Source organism: Rhineura floridana, chromosome 1, assembly GCF_030035675.1.
Source record: "Rhineura floridana isolate rRhiFlo1 chromosome 1, rRhiFlo1.hap2, whole genome shotgun sequence".
Classification (NCBI taxonomy): Eukaryota; Metazoa; Chordata; class Lepidosauria; order Squamata; family Rhineuridae; genus Rhineura; species Rhineura floridana.
In genome coordinates this window covers 84351200-84374652 of record NC_084480.1, presented here as the reverse complement: position 1 = coordinate 84374652, position 23453 = coordinate 84351200, and the positions used below count along the sequence as shown (strand labels likewise).

The window sequence follows — 23453 nt, the reverse complement described above, 5'->3', positions numbered from 1 at the left end:
TCCACTGTACACAGTCAACTGCTCCCTAAAGAAGTGTTTTCATGCCCTCCAGGAGCAGCATAAGGCCTGGAAGAGGGCACTGGCTGCCTGCACACCTCTCCTTGGTTTGCTGGGCAATCTGGCTGGGCAAATGCAGATCTCCCAGAAGGTTTCCTTTGCTAATACCCCATTGCAAGTCTTCCCAGGTCTGCCAGAGAGGCTCAGGCGTAAGCAGCAATGTGCAGTGGAGGCTTTGCTGGAGGAACTGCAGCAAGACCAGCTGTAAGGGCTGCCTTGCATTGTGAGCCGGGCAGAGGTCATGCACTGTATCCATCATTTTCATCTCAAAATCATGTGCTAGCTGGCAAAGTTTTTTTTTTTACTGGCATGAATGATTCTTTATTATTTCTCACGTGCTGTAGCCTACAAGTGTGATATCTCACATCTACATTCATTTTGGTTCTAGTCAGACCTTGAATTGAAAATGGAAATGGCCTGCTTTCAAGTCGATCCCGACTTATGGCGACCCTATGAATAGAGATTTCATGGTAAGCGGTGTTCAGAGGGGGTTTACCATTGCCTCCCTCTGAGGCTAGTCCTCCCCAGCTGGGTAGGGCCTGCTCAGCTTGCCATAGCTGCACAAGCCAGCCCCTTCCTTGTCCGCAACTGCCAGCTGGGGGGCAACTGGACTCCTTGAATTATTTGAACTTAATTCCTGCTGAAATTAAGTATGTTCAGCTAATTTACTCTGGCCCCAATCAGTTATTTCTACAGCATTTCCCTAAGTAAAAAAAGTGGTTTCATGTTATTATTTATTTCCATAATAGCCCATGAGGTAGATCAGACTGGCTTCCCTTGGCTCTGCCTAGTGAGCTTTGTGGTAATTTTATAGTGAGCTACCCAAGCTCAGTACCTTTCCCATTACAGTTTGTTGAGCCATTCTGAATTTTGATAAGATCTTTGCCAATCCATGCTTTTCTTAAGTTGTCTACATAGCAAGCATTACTGTTAGAGAATTAGCCAAAAGGGGAGGGGAGAAGCCAGATTCCCATCTTGTGTGAGTTACTCTTCAGATATGATGACAGAACATCGTAGATATTGTCAAAACATTAGGAAAGTCCTGACTGTTATTGTATTGTTACCGAAAGATGTTGCTGTTGCTTTTTTTAACAACACTGATATTTTGTTATTTACATTTGTGTACACGGTATTGTTCTTTTCTGATACGTATTTTTTATTTGTGTTTATTTTTTGTGAGCCGCTTTGAGGGCCTTTTTGGCCAAAAGAGGCATAGAAATAAACCGTGACATAACATAACATAATATAACATTTCTGCCAAAGGGAATTGTCCTCTTACCTTCCTAGACCGTTTTGGTGTCATGCTACATCTGTGCATAAGTTGGGGTCTGACAGGAAACAGCACACTACACTGGGCTCACGCAGGAGAGAGGAAGGCTGGGTACTTTCTCTGTCTCCCCTTTTCAGTACCTGCCTTGGACACCCAGAAATCGCTCCCATCTGGGGGTAGGGGGTGCTAAGATGGTGTGGTGGCAGCCTACTTGATTGCCTGTGGCACAACTGGACTACCTAGATAGGCAGTCATAGAAGGGAGGAAGTGAAAAATCTCCCCCCCTTCTATTTCATGCCCAGCATTGGAGATTAGATGGATAGCAACCAAAGAGAGGGCCTTTTCAGTGTTGGTACCCCTTCTTTGGCACATGCTCCCCAAATAGATTTGGGGAGACAATGTTCAATGTTCAAAGGTAACTTTAATTCATGGAGTCTTCTAGCAGACTTACATTCCTGCTGCTCTATTTTGGGTCCATTGGTTTTATTGCTTGTTGTCCCTCTGATTTTAGTCTGTTGAGAGAGTGAGGGTGGGTGGGTGTTTTGGTGACGGGGGTTGTTTAAACTTTTGTTTAACTTTTGCCTCTTCAGTTGTCAGTTGCTGTGGAGATATTTAGAGGGAAATATTACTTATAAATATTTAAAATAACTAGTGTAGATAAAAGTGGCATATTTCCCACTGTCTTGTGGTATACATCCATGATACTGTCTCCAGGCCTCACCGTTGTTTATTACTGTGGTATAACCAAAGTGGTGTCTTACACTCACAATACATATGCTCAAAAGTGGCACAGCGTGCAAAATTCAATTTTAATTCTTAAAGTAAGTTTGTAGCCTATAATAAGGTTATGAAGATCACCTTGAAACTACATAGGCAGTGCCAGTGAAATAACAGAAGCTCAAGAGGAGGCTTTGTAGGATTTTTAGTGGCCAAAGATCAAGGTTTCAGTGTCCTGTATATCTTTCTGTCCCTTCCCCGCCAGCCACCAAATGATTAGCAGGAGCAAAATAAATTATGCAAAATGAGTAAATATGTGTAAATCTACATAACTTATACAGGTGGCAGAATTCTGATTTCTTGGTGCAGAATTTAGATTATGCTCTCTGTCTGTCTGTCTCTCTCTCTCTCTCTCTCTCTCTCTCTCTCAGGAACAGAATATAAACCCCTAATCGTCAGTAAACATACAGATCTGCAGAGGTCTTCTACCACACTGCTCCCCCCCCCAACAGACCTATATATTAACAGCTCTTGTGACAAAATATTGCAGTTGTGTCAAACCATGATGAAGTGTGTAAATGGCTAGAAAATCCCTGTGGTAGCTTTTTCGATTCTGATTTTCCTGATTTGGCAACAGTTTTCTAGTAAGTCCAAGACTCAATCCACTAACTTACTCTGTGGTTTTCTCTCTCTCTGCTATAAACACATAATGCAGTTCTTGTCATTTTCTCTGACTGGACCTCACAGTCTTGAAAATGAACAATATCTGTTCATGGTCAAAAGCTATTTCAATGCATTTTGTATGAAAAGCAGGTAGAAAGGATATAGCCATGTCTATTCAGCTGGGGTTTTCTTAGGCAGCAAGATTTATTTTTTGCTTTTGTATGCACTGGCATTGCCTTAGTCAATAGGTACTTCTCAGAACAACCATTCTTGATATTTACCTCCAGAGTTCAATATGTGCTGCTTATTACTTACACCGTTTTCAAAAGTGTATATCATGGTTTATTTTAAGAGGGAGAATATTGAAAACAAACTCAACTGCAAACACAGCTGTTAGAATTAGATGAATTGCACTATAGAGTTTCTGCCACTGTTGACATTCTTGTTTTTAAATGCATGTTCAAATGGCTGGTATTTATTTTGTGTTTCTCATTTGGGTAATAGAGGGTTTCTAGAAATCAGAGTAATTAGAAATCAAGATGTTACTGATAAAAGTGTTGGGATTTTACCTGTCTTCCAATGTCATGTCAGCCATGAACTTGCTTAGCCACCTTGGCCAACTGCTCCCTCTCTCTCCAGCTATAATGGGAATAATAGTGATCCACCTCAGATTCTAGAGTACCTTGAATAACTGCTGTATTGATTAAAATTAATAGTTAGGTATTCCCTTTTTTTAAAAAAAATGTCATTAAGAGATATATAGATACAGTCACTAGAGTAAAAAGTTGGGTGAATATTAATATTTTGCTCTTACCCGCATCTGATGGTTAAGAAACACACTTAAACTCCTCAACTGACTGATGGATGCCTTTATAAAGGCTTGGATGGTCACTTTATGTAGAATGATAATCTTGCTGCTGTACATAATGAGGTCAGTGAAGCAGTGAGCAAGGAAATGTATAATTCTGTTGCATGGGTCTGTAAGCACAGCACTGTCTAGGCTATTTAAGTTTAATGAGGCAGCTACTGTGCCACTGCATACTCTCGTTGAACAGTCTCACCATGTATTCCAAAACTAAAATGTAGCTCATAATCCATGTCCCTACGCACATTCCTTTGAGAGTCTGTGGCTCTCCTGTTCTCATAAGTCTGCATCCTTTTGCATCTTTGTGTACTAATGGTATTGGAATTAGTCATTTGCTCCATTTTCATTGTTTCAGAGTATTAGAATTACCATAAAGAACTGCATAGGCAGCATGCATGGTCTCTAGGGAATATATTCTCTGCAGAGTATCTAAAAGAATCCCCACAAAGATAGGTGTATTGCCAAGGACTCTTTCCTGTTCTTAAGAGTGCAAACACCACTGCCTAAGGTCTATGTTATGTGAGTGACGTGTCATCTCCCTTGGCTTTCTGCCTGGCCCGAATCACTTTCCTGACTTAGTCAGCTGCTTGTCAAGGTTTGGGAAGTGCAACAATGTTGTATGTCCCTATTGATTATCAAACTACAAATGGAATGGCTAATAAATACAAGGTTTCAATTTTAAACTCTTTTGGTGTTAAGGCAAGCAACAACAAAAAAGAATATTCCATATTTGGATTATGCCTGCTGTGCTCTATCATGGCTGCTAATACACCAAAAACATGGGCCAGACCTGTGGATTTTACCAGTAGTATCTCAGCCAATGAAGTGTAACTGATAATGCAGAAACCTGGAATGTGATTAAAACATGTGACACAGCATCTTACTACATGTTATTGGCGAGTAGGACGTGGGATATAGCGGCTGCTATTTTCTGCAGCAGCCATACATCTCCCATAATGTCTGGTTCTGCCTTTAGCATTGTGAAGACATTGCAAAAATTAAAAAATGGGCCAAAGGGACCTGAATTCCCAAAGTGCTCCCCTGCCCTTTTGTGTACTCTATTGGAAGCAATAAATATGGTTTACGAGAGAGAATGTGGAAACCTCTCTCCCAGGAATCACACAAGCACTCACCCTGGGGTGTAATGGAATCCAATGGATGGGCTAAGAGTAGGGGGGGAATTTCTCTCTCTCTCTCTCTCTCTCTCTCTCTCTCTCTCTCACACACACACACACACACACACACACACACACACACACTCACACACACACACACACACACACAAGCCCTTTGCCAAAGGTCTCAGTAAGACTAGACTCTTCTCTCTCCCTTTCTCCAGTCAACTCTCTTCTTTATATATAGCTTCTGGAAGTGTTACCCCATAGTCACTCTTAGCTTTCTTTTCCTGTTTCTTGTACGACTATTCTATCTGGCTACTGCATTGAGTGCCACCAATGCAAGGATGGTGTAATAATATATACATATATATATTGTTGGATAAGAGTAATCTTTAGATAAACAGTTAGATGGCATTTTTCTTTTAATGCTACGCCAATGGCAGTAACAATTTTTTGGCACTGCTTCTCAGCCTCAGGGGGAGGCAATGGTAAACCCCCTCTGAATACCGCTTACCATGAAAACCCTATTCATAGGGTGGCCGTAAGTCGGGATCAACTTGAAGGCAGTCCATTTCCATTTCCATACCTTTTGCTCTAAGGCAATGTTCCCCAACCTGTGCCCTCTACATGTTTTGGACTGCAACCTCCATCAGCTCTAGCCAGCATGGTCAATGGCAATGGATGATGTGACTTGAAGTCCAGGACACCAGGTTGCAGGCTTCTCTAAGGCCTAAAAAATGTTGTTATGCTTTTGCTTACTCCCCTGACAGAGGAGGAGAGCAGGACATGGTGTTTCGTGGTAACTTTGCCCACATTTTCTGGTATCATATATTTCTGCTGTATGTGTTCTCATGTAAAGTTAGTGCCAAAGTTATGTATATATATGCCTACTCTTGCCTATTTACAGGTGCTGTTTTCCTGTGAAATTACTATGGGGCTGTCTGCACTTAAAATGACATTTCTTTGAAATGACGGAGCAATGAACATGGCACAGAAGAGCATGAAGTGTGATATCTTTTCTCTCTGCACACACGTCACCTCACCTTGCGGCCCATATTATTACTGCATGCAGGTTGTTGTTAAGGAGGATGGTGTTGGGGGGGAGCCCCTCTGTCATTAAATGCTGGTCTTGGTGTTATGCTCTGCGTTTTATGATGTAACACACTTAGCAATAATGGATTATTTTCTCAGAGGGATTTCACATTTATTGTGTACTTTCTCATGAAAGGCAAAAATTCATTGGTTTACAGGGAGACACTGACGTGAAGCTGAAGTGGGCACAAACTAGATGTCCTTTGCACTTTATGACTAGCAAGAAGTTGGGGGGAGGGGGAAACAGAGGTAGACAAAAAGGTTTCAGTCTTTCCATTTATCACCAAGGCATTAAAGTCTGGAAAAAAGTAAAGCAAGAAAAATTGCTTTTAACAATAATATACACTTCATAGAGATGCAGTTTCTCAACTCCACATCATTGTAAGGCTGCCTATCCCCTGCAAATAGCAAGAGCATTTTTTTTAAAGAAACAGCAGGGTGTGGGGGGAGAGAAATATCTCATTTTCAAAGAAAATCAATAAGACAGTGTTGTACATTGAGGTGCTTGCTGCATTGTTATTAAGAATTCCTGCTTTTTTCTCTTTGTGTTAAAATGTTCTAAAGGGAAACAATGCTTTTCGAGTCCTGCTGAATTTTAATGACTTAAGATGTTGGTGGTTTGTTGTTTATATATATATATATGGATTCACTCTTACCAGCCTGGTCTTCAATAAATTGTTTTCTAATCTTTCTTTCCTAGATGGAAATCCTGTATGAATGTGGAAGCCATTAGCAGAGTAATTGCTGTCTGTTACCATGACAACCAGCCGCTGCAGTCACCTGCCCGAAGTCTTACCAGACTGCACCAGCTCGGCTGCTCCTGTGGTTAAGACTGTGGAGGACTGTAGCAGCCTTGTGAATGGACAGCCGCAGTATGTCATGCAAGTTTCGGCCAAGGACGGGCAGCTGCTGTCAACGGTAGTACGGACTCTTGCCACACAGAGGTAGAGTAGTACCAAGCGAAGGAAAAACTTAATTGCTCATTAAACTGTATTGGGAAGAAAGTGCAGGGAAAGGGAGGGGATGTTATTACAGGACCTGAATCTCCATAGTTGTATTAGGGTCTTTTATTTTTGAAGTCAGGCTAAATCCTGGCATATAGATTAAAAGGCCCCATTCTGCATGTTCAGCTTTCTGTAATTCAAGTCATGTCCACCGAACAATGTTTATGGCTTGCTCACTTAAAGAAGGTTCACTCTTCTTTGAGTTTATAATTAAATTCTAATGTTCATTATAACTTTATCGTTATTGCTTATAATTAAATTCATTCCACATTTGAGCTTCTTTCAAGAAAGGGGGTGAGGGAGGAAGGCTCTTGGGAGATGCAGGTGGCAAAGTGAAGAAGATGCAATAAATCCTTCTGATTTGGAAAAGAAAACTTCAGGAGTGACATTCTGTTGACTTGCACATGGTACTCATTGCTTCCCAGTGAGAGCAGTCATTCCACTGAGAGAGAGAGAGAGGGAGAGAGAGAAATCCTCAAATATCCTATCATATTCTGTGTAGAGTATTGTGGACTTTCCTTTACCTAGTCACAGGCTGGTGTTTTTATTTCTAGACAACATTATATACAGCCAGGCAACCCCCAAACTGTTCAACATAATGTTCAAGGAGTGGGTCGGGGGCTGTTGCATGAGATTTTTTTACTGCTGACAGACAGCAGTTTGTAATGGTGCAACTAACCAGTGGGATATATATGTTTGTGTGTGTTCTTTAAATTCATTTGTAATGGAATTTGTAATGGCTTGGCAATATTATCAGCAATAAGTAGGCAATCAGCCAATGCGTGTACAACACAGAATTAGCTAAATAGTTTATATTGTTAGGAAAAAAATAAGTTATTTGTCCAACCTATGTGTGTTTTTTAAAATGTTTTGTGTTTTTGACAGTAGTTTTTCTTTACAGAAAGGTATGTTCGAAGCTCCTGATACTTTTCTTCAAAGTTACGTGTATGAAGCACTACACTTCAGTCACATTTTTAAATGCACAGATTTGCCTCACAATAAATACCTTTTTATAACAGGTGGCTTTTTTAAAAAGCATATTTATATATTTATCCTATTTGTGCACTGCTCTTTATCCAAGGAGATCAAAACAGCATACCTGGAGTTCTTTTTGTACTTTCAACAATTACCCTGTGGGGTGAGGTTAGGCTGAGACATGATGTACAAAGGCCACCCTGAAAGATAAATGAATGAGAGGGAATTTGAACTTCCAAACCCAGCACTCTAACCACCATACCAGCCTTCCCCAATCTTGGTCCATTCAGATGTTTTGGACTACAGTAGCCATCATTGCTAACCATTGGCCATATTGGTTGGGGCTGTTGAGAGTAGTAGTCTAAAACATCTGGAAGGCACCACCATGTTGGGGAAGGCTGCACCACACTATACTGGCTTGAAATGGAAATATTTAAAATAGGCAGAACACAACCATATTGCTAAGGAATTGTTAAGTGATATAAGTCTGATTATTAATAAAACAACTAGGTAAAGAACAATCCTGATTCACACCAGAATCACAGAGAATTATCTAATCCATGGTAATGTCTAAGAAAGAAAATAAATGTATATGCTGGGATAGAAATATGAAAATATAACAGATACTCACCCTTCCTTGCTTTGTCAAGAGTTGAATTGGGTTCCATTTACTTTATGTGAGGATGGACAAAGGAGACAAAACAGACCTGCCATCTCTTGCAACAAATTTACAGTAGCGCAGGTTTAAAAACTAACAATTTAAATTTGAAGCAGGGTTTTAAGGGTAATAATAAAATGAGCAAGTGAAAGAATAAAATTTCAAGTGTTCTCAAAAGCTGAAACAAAACCAGCCAGATATCAGTTGCGAGGTCTGGGGGAAAAATATCTTCCTGAGACCTTGGAGATCTGCTGCCAGTCAGAGTAGACATTAACTGGGCTAGATTATACAGGTATAATTCAGTTTAAGGCTGCTTGATATGCAGGGCTGGCCCAAGCTGGTTTCCTGCCATTTCATGTATAGAAGCTGACAAGACTGCATCTTACTTCGACACTGGCCAAGGAATAATGTCCTTCACCACATCTGAGGGAACAGGTTACTTTAGGGGCCCCAGTATAGGCTATATGGCAATTATAGCTCCGTCCTCCAACAGAGGGACACTGCTGGGGCCCAGGAGGAGCAGCCAGGTGGCCGCCACTGCTACCTCCCTCCCTTGCCAACATCTGTCACCTGAGGCAGCTGCCTTCCTCTGCCTAATGGAAGGGTAGCCTTGTTGATATCTTTATTTGTATCTTCTAAGATCGTCCTCTTTCATTTTATAGTTTGTTTATTAGGATTCTTTCCTAAATTTTTATTTGTAAAGAGTTACAGGAGCCTATGGAGCATTAAAAACAGCTAACCACACACAGAGGAACTCGCAGTCGCTTAGTTCTTCCCCAGTACTTTTGGCTGCCGTGCTGCACCAAGCTAAGGCAAGGTTTTGTTTAGTGTGTGGTCCATATTGGGGCTCATGGTTTAGTTCTCTCCAGTCTAACCATGAACTGTAACCATAGCTTATTTATTTATTTTATTATTAGATTTATATCCCACCTTTTCTCCCAGTAGGAGCCCGGGGCAGCTTGTTGGCTTATGGATTGTGGTTAGTATGGGAGAGCTAAGTATGAGGAGCAAAGTGTCTGCGAACTCCTGCCTGGAAGCCTGCAGTTTGCACTGAGCCAAGGTTTGGCTTAGTGTGACTTGTGAACGAGGCCATTGTGTGCCTCGGAGCTCCACTCTTTCTCAGAAGGGCAGGACTCTTCTTCAAAGCTTACCACCAAGCAAGAGGAAGAGGCAGTGTACCTGAGCTCGGCAAAGCTGAGTCTAGCCAACATAAAGAAAACTGGAAGCACAGACTGAACTTTTTGATATATTTGAAAGAAGAGGCTAGCAGAGTCAGAAACTGGTGCCACGTGGAAGAGGAGAGAAGATAGCTATGACCTAAGGACAAGAGAACAGCAGAAAGGAAGTCAGGGATCAATACTTGCTGGGGATCATATGTTAGCCACAAACATTCTACCAGAAAATACATTGCTATCTCAACAGAAAGTAGACTTACTACAGACAACAGAGTTTTTGTTTCCATCTAGATCTGATGCCTGCAGAGATTGTGCCTAGAATATGCATTATAGAAACTGTACCTGACAAATAGCTAATGTTGACTTATACCAGAGAGGGAATACTTAAAACCATCTTTAAAGGGCACCACATTAGGTTTCACTTGGAAAAGAAGATACAGTTTTGTTCACGTTTGGCGCAATTTTGAATTAATTCTTCATGAACATAACCAAGTGCAGTTATTACAGTAATACAGGAATAGAAAACAGGTTGAAAATATTCAGCCTGTTTAACCTAGCAAAAAGGAGTCTGACAGTGCATATAACTGTGCACTATAAATACACTAGAGAGAGAAAATGATTTAGATTGAGAAAGACTATGGGTATAAAAACTAATGGCTATAAATGGTCCATTAAAATTTTAGACTTGAGATCGGAAGATGGCTTCCAAGGAAAAGAGGTGAAAAAAATCTGTATCACACTCTACAAATAATCACTGTCACAAAGCACATTAATAAAGGATTTTCTATTTTTAAAATATTCATGTTAGCTTGTCCAGTTGTGGCTATGAAGAATTCTTTCACCACCCATGTCTTTGGTATTGTCTTCATACCTTGTCTTCCTGAAGGATTTTTTTACACCATGCAACAGTTTGCAGAGTAATACTTTTCTACTGCTATACAGGGGGATGTGCATACATTGTTCAATCGGTGTGTGGAAGGCAAGGAGGATCCATTGACTTAAGCGCATTCATAGGCTCATTGTGCCTGTGAAAAAGCAGCCTTGACTTGCTGTGTACAAAAGGAGATAGTTTGGGAAAATCAGTGGCCCAGTTCAAATGTAACAATAGTGGTCCAATAAACCAGGGTTTCCTAGAGTAAGAGTGAGTGTTGTATCCACACGCTCCCTTTGCCCTTCTCTCTTCAGCCTTAATGCAAGAAAAGCTTAAACTATAGCTTAAAATCCACAACAAGAAACTGTAGTTTGAGCACTAACTACAAACCTAGCTTGCAAACCGGGATCAAACTTTGGTTTGCAATCCTAACTTGCAGTCAGAGCTTAAACCATAGTGTTGTGGTTTGGTCAAAATGAGAAACTGTGGTTTTAACAAACTCTGAAAGTATTGTGTTAAGGCACAAAAGAGAAGAAAAGGACACAATCCTAGTTGTGCAAGCAGTGGAACCTGTAGCAGCTTAGTGTCATTAAGATTCCCTTGCTCCACTGGAACCTGGCTGAATCACAGGTACTGTACACCACAGCATTGGAATTGGAAGGAAAATGCTGAGAGAAACTGTACTAGAGAACCAGTGTCTAATCTTTCTAGTTAGTTTGTGCTTCAAAATTCATAGAAACATAGAATAGTAGAGTATGTAAGGCCATTGAGTCCAACCCCCTGCTCAATGCAGGAATCCAACTTAAAGCATACCAGACAAGTGGCTATCCAGCTGCCTTTAGAATGCCTCCAGTGTTGGAGAGCCTACCACCTCCCTAGCTAATTAGTTCCATTGTCGTAGTGCTCTAACAGGAAGTTTTTCCTGATGTTCATCCAAGATCTGGCTTCCTGTAATTTGAGCCCATTATTCCGTGTTCTGCACTCTAGGATGATCAAGGAGAGATTCACTATATAGTTGGTTGATCTTTGCAGGGCTGGCGTCAGAGGGCGGCCAGGTCGGGCCCTGGCTGAGGGCCCCTGGGTCCCAAGGGGCCCTGAAGAGCCCCTCCTTAGGGTGAGTGGGTAGCAGTAGATGGCAGCTGAGGTTTCCCTAAGGGCCTGATGCCTCCACTGCCATCTTGGTTGATGGCAGGGATGCATGCCATTAACGAAGATGGCGGCAGAGGCATTAGGCCCTTAGGGAAACCTCGGCCACCATCTTGGTTGATGGCAGACTTGCACCCACAGCGCAATGGGCCCTGGCATGCCTGACGCCACCCTGGCAACCAGCATTTACTTCTAGAGGTAGGCGGAGCATGTTGCAGGCAGTTGTAGCAGGCTTGTGCGGCATTGGGGGGGGGTGCCTCAGACCTCCCTCCCGGGATCCGCACCACGGATCTTGGAAGCTACCACTATCCACTCACCCTAAGGAGGGGCCTTTCAGGAAGAGGTAGGTGGGGCGGGCAGGCAGGTGTGTGCCGGGGCCTGGGGCAGGCTGGTGCCTAAGGGCTCCAGTGTGCCTGGCCAGCCCTGGATGTTAGTATTTGGGGCTGAGAAGAAATTTTCCCTCAGACCAGGTTAACTAGTAGAGCTGGAGGATTTGCTTCCTTAAGTGATGTGGGGCTAGTCTTGAGTCCTCTGGATGGTTGGAGCTATCTTGTTAACTCTTCTGCTTCTACTATCCTGTATTGTATTGTGTGGTTAATGTGGAAAGGGATTGTTATGGAAATGAGTTAGTGTGGCATGGGGTTGAACCATATGATCTTCAGGTCTCCTCCACTTTGTGACTCTGATACTAACCCACAACCCTTCTTTCTTGACTTCTAGTCCTTTCAATGACCGACCAATGTGTAGAATTTGCCACGAAGGCAGCAGTCAAGAAGACTTGCTTTCTCCTTGTGAATGTACAGGAACCCTGGGGACTATTCATCGCAGCTGCCTGGAGCATTGGCTGTCGTCTTCGAATACCACTTACTGTGAACTCTGCCACTTCAGGTTTGCGGTAGAGCGCAAACCAAGGCCATTGGTTGAGGTCAGTAAATGGGACATGTCCTCAAAAGCCTAGTTTTAATGATGTATGTTTTTACACCAGGATCACAACAGCTTTGCAGCTTCAATGAAGCAAAAGAAAAGCTATATATTTGGGGGAGGGGAGTTAGAAGCAGAGAGAGGAGAACTGAAGGGCAGCAAGAGGGCAGCAGTAATTAAAACCTTCATTTTTCAGCAGAGAACATGGGTGAGAAGAATAAAATGATGCTTTGGCCTCTTTGTAGGACTCTAGACTTTTCTTCAGTGGAGAATAATTACTGCACACACTGTACTTTTTGCTTTACTAGAGACCTCTTGAAAAGAAATAAACATACAGAACACTATTAAAATATTACTGTGGATTGTAAAACATAGATCAAGAATTAATGTTTGTAAAAATCATTCCATTCCAGATTTTTGTGTTGACATTTTGCAGTTTAATGTTGGTTTATTTGTTATTTGCAAATACTAGTTACATAAGCCATTTTTTCCCCTTCTAGTTGGTTACAGTTTAGACCTGTAGGTTGTGGGTGCAGTTATTTTAAATAAATCAGACTGCACATAAAATTCCAATATATTCTCATGACTGCACCAACTGCCAATTCCTTCCTTTTGAAATATGATATTATTACAGGTCACGTCTTTCTTTTTAGAATTTGAAAATAAAATAGTGATGATGAAAATTCAGAGTAAGATACTATCCGTTACAAAAAGTTGGTTGAAAAGCTGACAACATAAAAATAACCTTCATCAATCACTGTGTGGCCATCATACGTCTGATTACAGAGTGCTGCTTGCCTAAGCAAAGCTGCACTGATACTTGCTTATCTGCAACCATGGAATGTCGCAACATAGGAAGCTGACTGGCTGTGCCTCTCCAGGGTTTCAGACAGGCATCTTTCTGAACCTACGTGGAGATGATAGGAATTGAATATGGACCTTCTGCATACAAAGCAGTTGGTTGATCATTAAGCTATAACCCTTCCCTGATTGAAATGGAAAGCTCCTCAAGGTGGTCTACAGCATAAACAAAACACATACAGCACAGCTCAGTAGCCATTGGCCCCCTAATGGTCCAGATTGTGTTTTCCTTCAGATTTTGTAATTCCAGGCTAAGTGGCAGTTGGAGCAGTGTGTTCTTTTTGGCAGGGAGAAGGAATCAAGCTCCCTGCATCTGTTTGGTCTCTGACCCGTGGCTGGGGGCAGGTGGTCATCTTTTTGCCATGAGGTTCTTCCTGGGAGACAGGAGGCATGGCCGCCCAGTTGCCCTTTTACTTCTCGTTGATGGATGGATCAGAGTGTACTTCCATTCAGGGTTGCAGTCTGGGGGGAACTGGCAGTTTGAGCTAAGTCTTCTTTCCGGCAGTTAAGAGTTTTGTAGCTAGATTTGACAAAGTGTTGTGGTACACTAACGACTCACAAATTCTTTATGGCATGAGCTTTAGATTTAAGTAAGCTATAAATTTTGGAGAAGAAGGCTGTGGCATCATGAACATGCATCATAGATAGCAAAACCAAAAATCAATCAAACACTTTTAATTATCAGTAAGTATGACTTGTAGGGGGAAAACTATAAATCTACCAAGATAAATAAATGGTCACAAGTTTGCACTAAGTAAATAAATAGATTCTTAGGGCCCAGTTTATTTCAGGTTCATCGTTAGGACTGGCTGCTCATGAAAATGTTCTTTGCACAAATGGAATGTGACATTTCTTGAGAATTGATAGTGAATGGGCAAATTGAAACTGAAGGTTAACCCTTCCAGAGTTGGGGCAACTTTTCTGTGGAGAAACAGACTTTTCCTTTGACCAAAGAAAAAACAAGCCAAACTAAGGAAGCAGTAAGGATGTTTGTGGTTGTCTGCTCATTTGAGGCAAAAATGACAAATAGTAGTAAGCAAATTCAGGAAAACAGTTCACATTAGTAGTAACTATTTTTTAATTGCTGGCTTTCCCATTATCCTTCCCAGTATGCATTTGACTGGTGATTTAAAGCTTTCAATAACAAAGTCTAATTTATAGCAAAAGCATGTTCCAGCTGTAGGATATTATGGCAAATATAACTGTGAAGAAAGCCAGTAAACTAAGACTTCAATATAAATGAGAAGTATATAAAATATTAAAGCACAGTTAATAGGAACATATGCAAACAGTAAAGCCGCTGGACTGTTTTATCAGTTATCTATCCAAAGTGGACATTTTGTCTGTTAGTGTAAGAACTGAGAAGTCAGCATGGCTGCCTATGAGTAGAGTTTACCACCATCATTCTTAGTGGAGCTGTACCAGCCCTGCATTGGTAAGCTCTATTACAGCGTATGTGACTGATGAAATTAGAGAGTAGACTCATTTTTGCTGGATAAAACTTTCAGTTATTGGAGAAGAGGGCTTCTGTGACCTGCTTACCTTCCTAATTTTCCAACCTCTCTATGGCTTTTTGTTTTTCCCTGTCAAGAATGTGGATTTGTGGCCCAGTCAGCCTTGTCTTTACATTGGCTTCATGCCTCATTCATCGTGCAAAACAGGTGGGCTGCAGGCTTTAATTTATAGGTTCCTTTCCATTTTTATTTTATCACAACATACTCGGTTCCCATTTGTCAAAGCAAATGGTTTTTAAAACATTGGGCAGTTATTATATATCCTCCTTTATTATTTCACAGTCTAGCCTTAGATCTTTCTGCCTTGTGGAACAATAATCCTAGAGTGAAGCTATGAGGTCAACTACATACTTGCTAACTGGGAGGAAATGGAAGCAAGAGAATGAAGATTCAGATGCAAGGCTTTGCATGATGTTTTGATCTTCCTTTTGATAAGAGGCATCGTTTTCTTTTCTTCTTTTGGCCCTAGTGGGAGAGATTAGATTTTTCTCATTTCTTTTTCGTGTTAAAAGACCACAGTGTTATAGATAAGAATTGTATGAGCAATATAAAAGAGACTTGTTTCCTGCAGGCTGTAGAAGTTATAACCAAATAGCAGAAAGTAGATCCTGTTCTCACAAGATCAGTTATAAAAATGTAAAGCAAGTGACATAGTGAGTAAGCATTCTGAAGGAGCACCTGTTTATATTTTACTATAACAAACCACAATTTTCTGAAATGTGAATTAATGACTGAACATGCCTTATTTACTGCTACAAAACGCAAGTCTTCTAAAATAAGTTATGTTTCACTAAAACTGCATTTTTTTCTTTTTAAGAATCTCTTGTTCTGATGCATCAGGCAAATGTAGAATTTGACTCTCTTCTCTGCCCCCCCCCCCAGCTGGACCCCAGAAATCACTGAGTTGCTTCAAATATAATACCAGTACTAGCATCATTAACATGAGACTGAAATGAGCCTCAGGCTCACACATTCTTTCCTTTACTCCTCTTGTCGTGGTTTGAGGCAAACCATAGTTTAATGTTTTCTCCAAACCAGCAAAGTGTGGTTTGTGTTTGCCCTGCAAAACAGAATTGTAAAACAAGATCAAACCATCATATGATGATATATCTGGACCACACTACAATATCAGTAAATTTGTGTCCTTCCTTGCTGGCCATATAATAATCAGTGTATAATTTTCTCAGCATAAGTGAGACCATGCAAAAGGTCATGGGTTTAATTTTGGCATCTCCAGGTAGGAAAAACACCCACTGCTGCCAGTCACCATAGACAGTACTGAGCTGGATGGACCAACGGTCTGACTCAGTATTGTATGTTTCCAACACACAGTGGCACAGCATCAGTTATCCCATATTTTCTTTATAAAAGGATCACACTAATGTTATCTTGATGTTATCAGACCAGGGATGAGGAACCTGTGGTCCTCCAGTTGTGGCCACAAGATCCAGTCAAGCTGGTTTTGGTACATGGACTGGAGATCATAAATCTTGTCCACCTCTGACAGCAAAACTTCTTAGGCTTTTGCTACTTCCTTCCATATAGTTACTTCTCATCCGTTCTAGACTTCAGTCTTACTATGAACCGATGTGTTCAGCAGCTTCCATTTTCCTTTTAACTGTTTGGCTAAGGACGAGAGTGGGCACTGCAGGCAAATCTGCTTTGTCTTAGTAATATTTAGAGTCCTGCGAGTCCAGGATGGGAGAGGCAGGCAGGCGGCAGCGGCTGACTGGCTGGCTGGGCCATTCCCCAGCTCAGCTCGGGCCGGCTCTGCAGCGACTGCGAAGGTGCCTCCTGTGCAAGATGGCCATCCACACGCCACTACCCACTGTCAATGAGCGGGACACCGAGAACCACTCCAGTGAACTTACCCACACGCCTTACCCAGCCACCTCCTGCTTCAGCAACCTGGCTGAGGACGAGAGTTTCCTGCACCATGCTTCAGGCTGTCAGCGAGGGACCCCTGGGCGCAGCAGCCGCTCTGCCGGGACGTGTACCCAGAGTCAAGCCAGCTAGCCCCCGCTGACCCCGAGCATATCCAGTGTCTCCATAGCCTCATAGAGGCTAAGGAACCCGAGAGGGGCAGAGGGCGCTGTGCAACGTGCTTGCCAGGATGCCTCGTGGCTTCAGCAGCAAAGATGTGTTTTGTTTTCATGCCAAAGCTGATCCATCCGTGAGCTGTTTCATCGCCTCTGCTGAGTGACTAGCTGCCCTTGCCCTCTCCAGTAGCCACCATGCTATCAGGCCACCTGCTTCCATTCCAGCTGGTCATGATAAGAACTGTAATTTGAGAACTGGTGCCTGAGTGTGCTTTTTTTCCTTGTTCTTCCCTGTCCCTTCCCCTCATGTGTCGTGCATCTTACATTGTTAGCCTAAGAGTAGTTTTTTAACTTTTGTAAATTGTATTTTTTAAATTGTATTTATTGATGTATTTTATATTGTATTTTTATATTTGTGTTTTTTGCAAAGTGTCTTGATGGCCTTTGGCAGAAAGGCGGGGTATAAATAAATAAATAAATAAATAAAATTTTGATAGTGATTTTCCTGATTTGGAGAATTCTTTTTTAACAAAGTATGATAATTTCTTGACCTAGAAATGCCCTTTCTTCCTTTTCTCTTCTGTTAGCTTGGTGCCCCTTTTCCTGAAGCACCATGTATGGAAAATGCATCCAAAACTTAATATAAAGTAGCAAAAAGCACTGCATAGATACATAATAGAAACGTGTTATCGCAGAGTGCTATAGGAAATATAAGTTAATTGCTACTTCTTGTGAGAAGCACATTAGAATGTCTAGAAAAATTCAAGTCAGTAACATAGATCACAAGTCCTGAAAATGTTTATTTTGGACTACTCCCACAGATTTTAGTAGATAATAAAGAGTGAGTGGTTTGTGGATTATACAACGGATGTCATTTAATATGAGGAATTTGGACATGAATTTCTATGTAGATTTTTATTTCCAGTGCTCAGATGTACATATATTAAAAGTATAGCTATGGGTTACTTCATAAGTTACCACTGTGTTCTTGTAATACAGAGTTGTGTTATTTCTTACTGGACTATACAGTTTTTTTTAAGTGGGGGAATGCTATAAGCTAGTAAAATACAAAGTTAATGTGCTATATAAAAATACATAGAAGTCTTCCTTTGGAGCTCATGCTAAATTTTGTGTCTTCCGCCCTTCATAGTCTCGGACAAAACCTGTAATAATCCTGGATAACACTTGCTACTTTTTTTTTTACCAGTCACTTATCAGCTATGAAGCTAGGGAGAAAAAAATCAGCTTCAGGTATGAAAGGATTAAGAGGAGCTTGCTTGGTAATTGAAAGCTTTTTGAAGCCTTGTTCTGAAATATGAATATCATCTGACTATTTTCCATATAGAGCTTTGAACCATCTTCCCTTCTATCCTCAGATTCCTTTTGTACATCCTATCCCTCTGCTGTTCAGTGAAGCAAGAGGCTGGTTTCCTGTTACTGCAACAGAAGGCCAGATGCTCTTTGACACAGTTCACAAAGAGATCACTGTCAAGGCTAAAAGGAAAAAGGGGTTTAGGCATGTAATCAACTAGACGAAATGGCCCATTGGCTTTAAGAGCTATTGGAGACTAGAGCTGGCAATCCACTCTGTTGCAGCCAAAGAGGGGATAACTTCATTATGCTCTCCTGCGGTGGTTAAAGGCTGTGATGAAAGATTTATCTTTTTCTTTTAAAAGCTCATTTCAAAGAATAAGAAAGAAGAGCAGTGAGAGGTATTAGAACAGAATAAAAATTACAATGTCCAACTAGAATAAAGTCTGAAAATGCTGAATTTGCTCCACTGTGTGTGTAAATAGTGGATAGCCTTGATAACCTGTGCTTGCAGACCTACAGAACAATAGGGCAGTAGCAGCCCATTTCCTGGATTTTACATTGTAGTGAAAATGGGCTCATGCACGGCACATGCATTTCAGCGTTTTCATGATGTAAAGGGGATCACTGAGGGTCTGAAGATAGTCTTGTTTAAAAATTGCTCTGTTGGTGGCAACAACATAAATATGAAATTAAAATGAAGTTCTAGTAGCCAATGACTGCAAAGTGTCTGCATGGTCTCTTAATCTGTGGAACAGCCCTGCAGCTTTCCACCAGGCCAGTTTCACTGGGTTTTTTTTAAGGTAGACTACTTGGCAACACCACTTATTCTCATTACCTAAGGGATAAAGATTTCATTAATGATGTTTTTTCTCTATTAATATTGTTACTATGATGTGAAATGGGTAGGGTTGCCAGATCTCCGGTTTTCACCCAGAGACTCTGGATTTTTGGGATGCTCTCCAGGTGACTCAGCTTAATCTCCAGACTCTCAGCTTTCATTTTCAAACAAAGTTAACTTTCTAGGTGGTCTGGTTCTCGAGATATACACCAAAATGTCAACTGCCGGTCCCCTGCAACTTCAGTTAAATGAGCTCATAGCTGGCTGCTCTAATCCCGCCCTTTCAGGTTTGTAGCCAATAAGTGAAGTCAGGGTTGTGATTGAGAAGGCAGTAGCTAGATCTCTTTGCAAGTCAGAAAACTTGTTTTTTCCTGCTATTCTGAAATCTCATAAATTGAGTAAGTATATAGCTTTCAGTCTTTTTCTCTCTTGTGTGCAGAACTCAAACAAGTTTAAATTTTCCTGGGCTGTTGAAAGGGCAGTGTTTTGAAAACCTTCCCAATATGAAGCTTTAATCCAGTACTTGCTTTTCTAGGAGTAAAGCTGCAATGCTAATCCCACATACCCAGAGTAAACCCCATTGAATTCAGTAGGACTTACTCTTGAGTAGACATGGTTAGGATTGTGCTGTAAGTTGATGGGACTTTTGAGTGAACATAACAAACAATTGTGTTTGTGTTTTAAATCTTTCTCTCCCTCTCCAATCCTATTTTAAAGCAATTAGGCAGGGCTTACTCAGGTATCACTGCTTTTATTATGTTGGAAACAAATACTGATTTTAGGTGTATGTATTTTTACATCTGCAGTTTGTGTGTGTGTGTGGAGTCTTTCTAACAACCCTGTGAGGTAGGGTTGCAGACTGGAAACCAAGGCAGGTCACAATAAGAAAGAAATCCCTTTAAAATCCAGTAACCATAAAAGCAAGTATAAACAGTTGCAAAACTGTTGCAGCTTAAATTGGCATAATTCTGAATTTTGGGTTGGGTGAATGAAGTTCCTTATCACTTGAGGTTGCAGTTCTGTGTATGCTTCCCTGTTAAGTAAGCGGCACTGAATACATTGGTAATTGCTTCTGAGTAAATAAACGTAGGATTGAACTATAAATACCTTTACAGGTTGTGTAAATAATAAACATATTTGATAGTCATGCTTATATAAATATTTCTTCATACTATGTCCCGATAAATATCTGATTTCACACTATAGTTGTACATGATTATTTCCTCTACATTTTAAGTGTGCCTTCTTTCTTGGGGTGGTCATAGTTCCCCTCTGTTGTTTTCATCCTGAGGGGCAGATTAGGCTGAGAGATGGTGAGTAGCCCATGGTCACCCAGTAAACTTTATAGCTGATTTCCATTTTAAAAAATTAATTTAAATGATTTACATGCAGGCCAAGTTTATTAAGTAGATCCACATAATACGTTTAGAGCACATCCAACTTGCATTTAAAGTACATGGCTTCCCCTAAAGAATCCTGGGAAGTGTAGCTTCCCCCTCATAGTTATAGTTCCCACCACCCTTAACAAACTACAGTTCCATGATTCTGTGGTGTAATTCATGTACTTCAACTATGTGTTTAATGTGCTTCAAATGAATGGTGTGGCTCTGCACTAGGTATGATGTGCATTTATTGGTGAATTGAAAAGAACCATTTTAAAAGATATTATTTTAAATGGACAGGATTGTAGCTCAGTGGTAGGGCATATGCTTTGCATGCAAAGGTCCAAACTTCAATTTCTGGAAAAAACTATTGCCTGGAATCCTGGAGAGCCAATACTAGTCCATGTAATCAGTACTCAGCTAGATGGCACCAAATGGCCTGAGTTGGTATAAGGCAGATTCCTTTTTTCCTAAAAATGGAAAGAGACCCAAGGGCCACAGAGACTCTAAAATTTATTTATGTATTTTATTTACAACTTTTATATACTGCTTTATTGTAAAAAAATCTCAAAGCTGTTTACAGAAAGAATTAAAACAAGAAAATTATTGGCAAAAACAATTAAAGACAGGTATTTAAAAACATTCAAAATAATAAACCAACAATGAGTTAAAAACAGTTGAAAACATAATAGCTTCTACATGCCTGGATAGGCTAAACAAACATATCTTAGCAGGTGCTGAAAAGAGTACAATGAAGGTGTCTGCCTCATGTCAATAGGCAGGAAGTTCCAGAGTGTAGGTGGTGCCACACTAAAGGACTGATTTCTTACAAGAGCAGAACAAGTACTATGTAGCACCCATAACATGGAAAGCACACCTTGAACTTGGCCTAGTAGCAAATCAGCAACCAGTGCAGATTTCAGAGCAGAGATATTATGTGCTGATAGGGTCTCACTCATGTCAGCAACTGTGCCACAGCATTCTGCACTGACTGTAGCCCCTAGGTCAGGTTGTGCTGCATGGGGATTTCTGTGACCTTGGCTGACTTGTTACAAGGATATTTTTAGTTTCGGTTTTTGGTCAGGAATTCTGACTGGTTGTGGAATGCTGAGTTTTCTGTCTTACAGGAATCTTGTTGTGGTTGGTATGGTATTTCCTTTAGGAAATCATCACTGTCTTTCCTTTTCCTTTTTCTATTTGCATTTCTATTTGCATTTCATTTACTTTTAACCTCACTTCCTTACATCCATAAAACAACAGTGGTTCCATGCACTCAGCTCAACCCCCTTAAACCCACTGATGATGCACCTTGTTGGTTGCATGACGGTTTGTTTCTTGCCCAATAGTGGTAAAAGAGAATTCACATACTGGGAAGTGTGGCTGCAATGGTTGTTGTTCCCAAGCTGCTGCCTATGAAAGTAGACCAAGCCATGTGTGTTTTCTCTCTGTCAATTATTATTCACTGGAATTGGGTTGGCTGTCAAAGTGAGTTTATAGCAGCCCACAGGGTAGGCAAGAAAGGGTAGAGAATCTTCTTGAACTAACATTCTTCCTGAACTAACATTTGCAGGAAGGGATTCTGAGGAACTGAGACAAATAGTGGTAACGAGAGAGGAAGTTCTAAGCTTAATGGACAATATAAAAACTGACAAATCACCGGGCCCGGATGGCATCCACCCGAGAGTTCTCAAAGAACTCAAAGGTGAAATTGCTGATCTGCTAACTAAAATATGTAACTTGTCCCTTGGGTCCTCCTCCGTGCCTGAGGACTGGAAAGTGGCCAATGTAATGCCAATCTTCAAAAAGGGATCCAGAGGGGATCCCGGAAATTACAGGCCAGTTAGCTTAACTTCTGTCCCTGGAAAACTGGTAGAAAGTATTATTAAAGCTAGATTAACTAAGCACATAGAAGAACAAGCCTTGCTGAAGCAGAGCCAGCATGGCTTCTGCAAGGGAAAGTCCTGTCTCAGTAACCTATTAGAATTCTTTGAGAGTGTCAACAAGCATATAGATAGAGGTGATCCAGTGGACATAGTGTACTTAGACTTTCAAAAAGCGTTTGACAAGGTACCTCACCAAAGGCTTCTGAGGAAGCTTAGCAGTCATGGAATAAGAGGAGAGGTCCTCTTGTGGATAAGGAATTGGTTAAGAAGCAGAAAGCAGAGAGTAGGAATAAATGGACAGTTCTCCCAATGGAGGGCTGTAGAAAGTGGAGTCCCTCAAGGATCGGTATTGGGACCTGTACTTTTCAACTTGTTCATTAATGACCTAGAATTAGGAGTGAGCAGTGAAGTGGCCAAGTTTGCTGACGACACTAAATTGTTCAGGGTTGTTAAAACAAAAAGGGATTGCGAAGAGCTCCAAAAAGACCTCTCCAAACTGAGTGAATGGGCAGAAAAATGGCAAATGCAATTCAATATAAACAAGTGTAAAATTATGCATATTGGAGCAAAAAATCTTAATTTCACATATACGCTCATGGGGTCTGAACTGGCGGTGACCGACCAGGAGAGAGACCTCGGGGTTGTAGTGGACAGCACGATGAAAATGTTGACCCAGTGTGCGGCAGCTGTGAAAAAGGCAAATTCCATGCTAGCGATAATTAGGAAAGGTATTGAAAATAAAACAGCCGATATCATAATGCCGTTGTATAAATCTATGGTGCGGCCGCATTTGGAATACTGTGTACAGTTCTGGTCGCCTCATCTCAAAAAGGATATTCTAGAGTTGGAAAAGGTTCAGAAGAGGGCAACCAGAATGATCAAGGGGATGGAGCGACTCCCTTACGAGGAAAGGTTGCAGCATTTGGGGCTTTTTAGTTTAGAGAAAAGGCGGGTCAGAGGAGACATGATAGAAGTGTATAAAATTATGCATGGCATTGAGAAAGTGGATAGAGAAAAGTTCTTCTCCCTCTCTCATAATACTAGAACTCGTGGACATTCAAAGAAGCTGAATGTTGGAAGATTCAGGACA

At 41.1% G+C, this 23453-nt stretch overlaps 1 protein-coding gene across 5 annotated transcripts in view; it reads left to right on the top strand.

The window, feature by feature from the left end:
- The window catches only part of MARCHF3 (membrane associated ring-CH-type finger 3), a 180840-nt gene that overhangs the window by 126832 nt on the left and 30555 nt on the right, over window positions 1–23453 (top strand). For 2 of the 5 annotated variants that reach the window (XM_061625235.1, XM_061625263.1), the window contains exons 2-4: window positions 5598–5762; window positions 6483–6726; window positions 12332–12536. In XM_061625235.1, coding sequence (XP_061481219.1) covers window positions 6539–6726; window positions 12332–12536 — 393 coding nt within the window. In that variant the 5' untranslated portion in view covers window positions 5598–5762; window positions 6483–6538. The remainder of the gene's footprint in view (window positions 1–5597; window positions 5763–6482; window positions 6727–12331; window positions 12537–23453) is intronic. The other 3 variants (XM_061625225.1, XM_061625255.1, XM_061625244.1) reach the window with 2 other exon arrangements.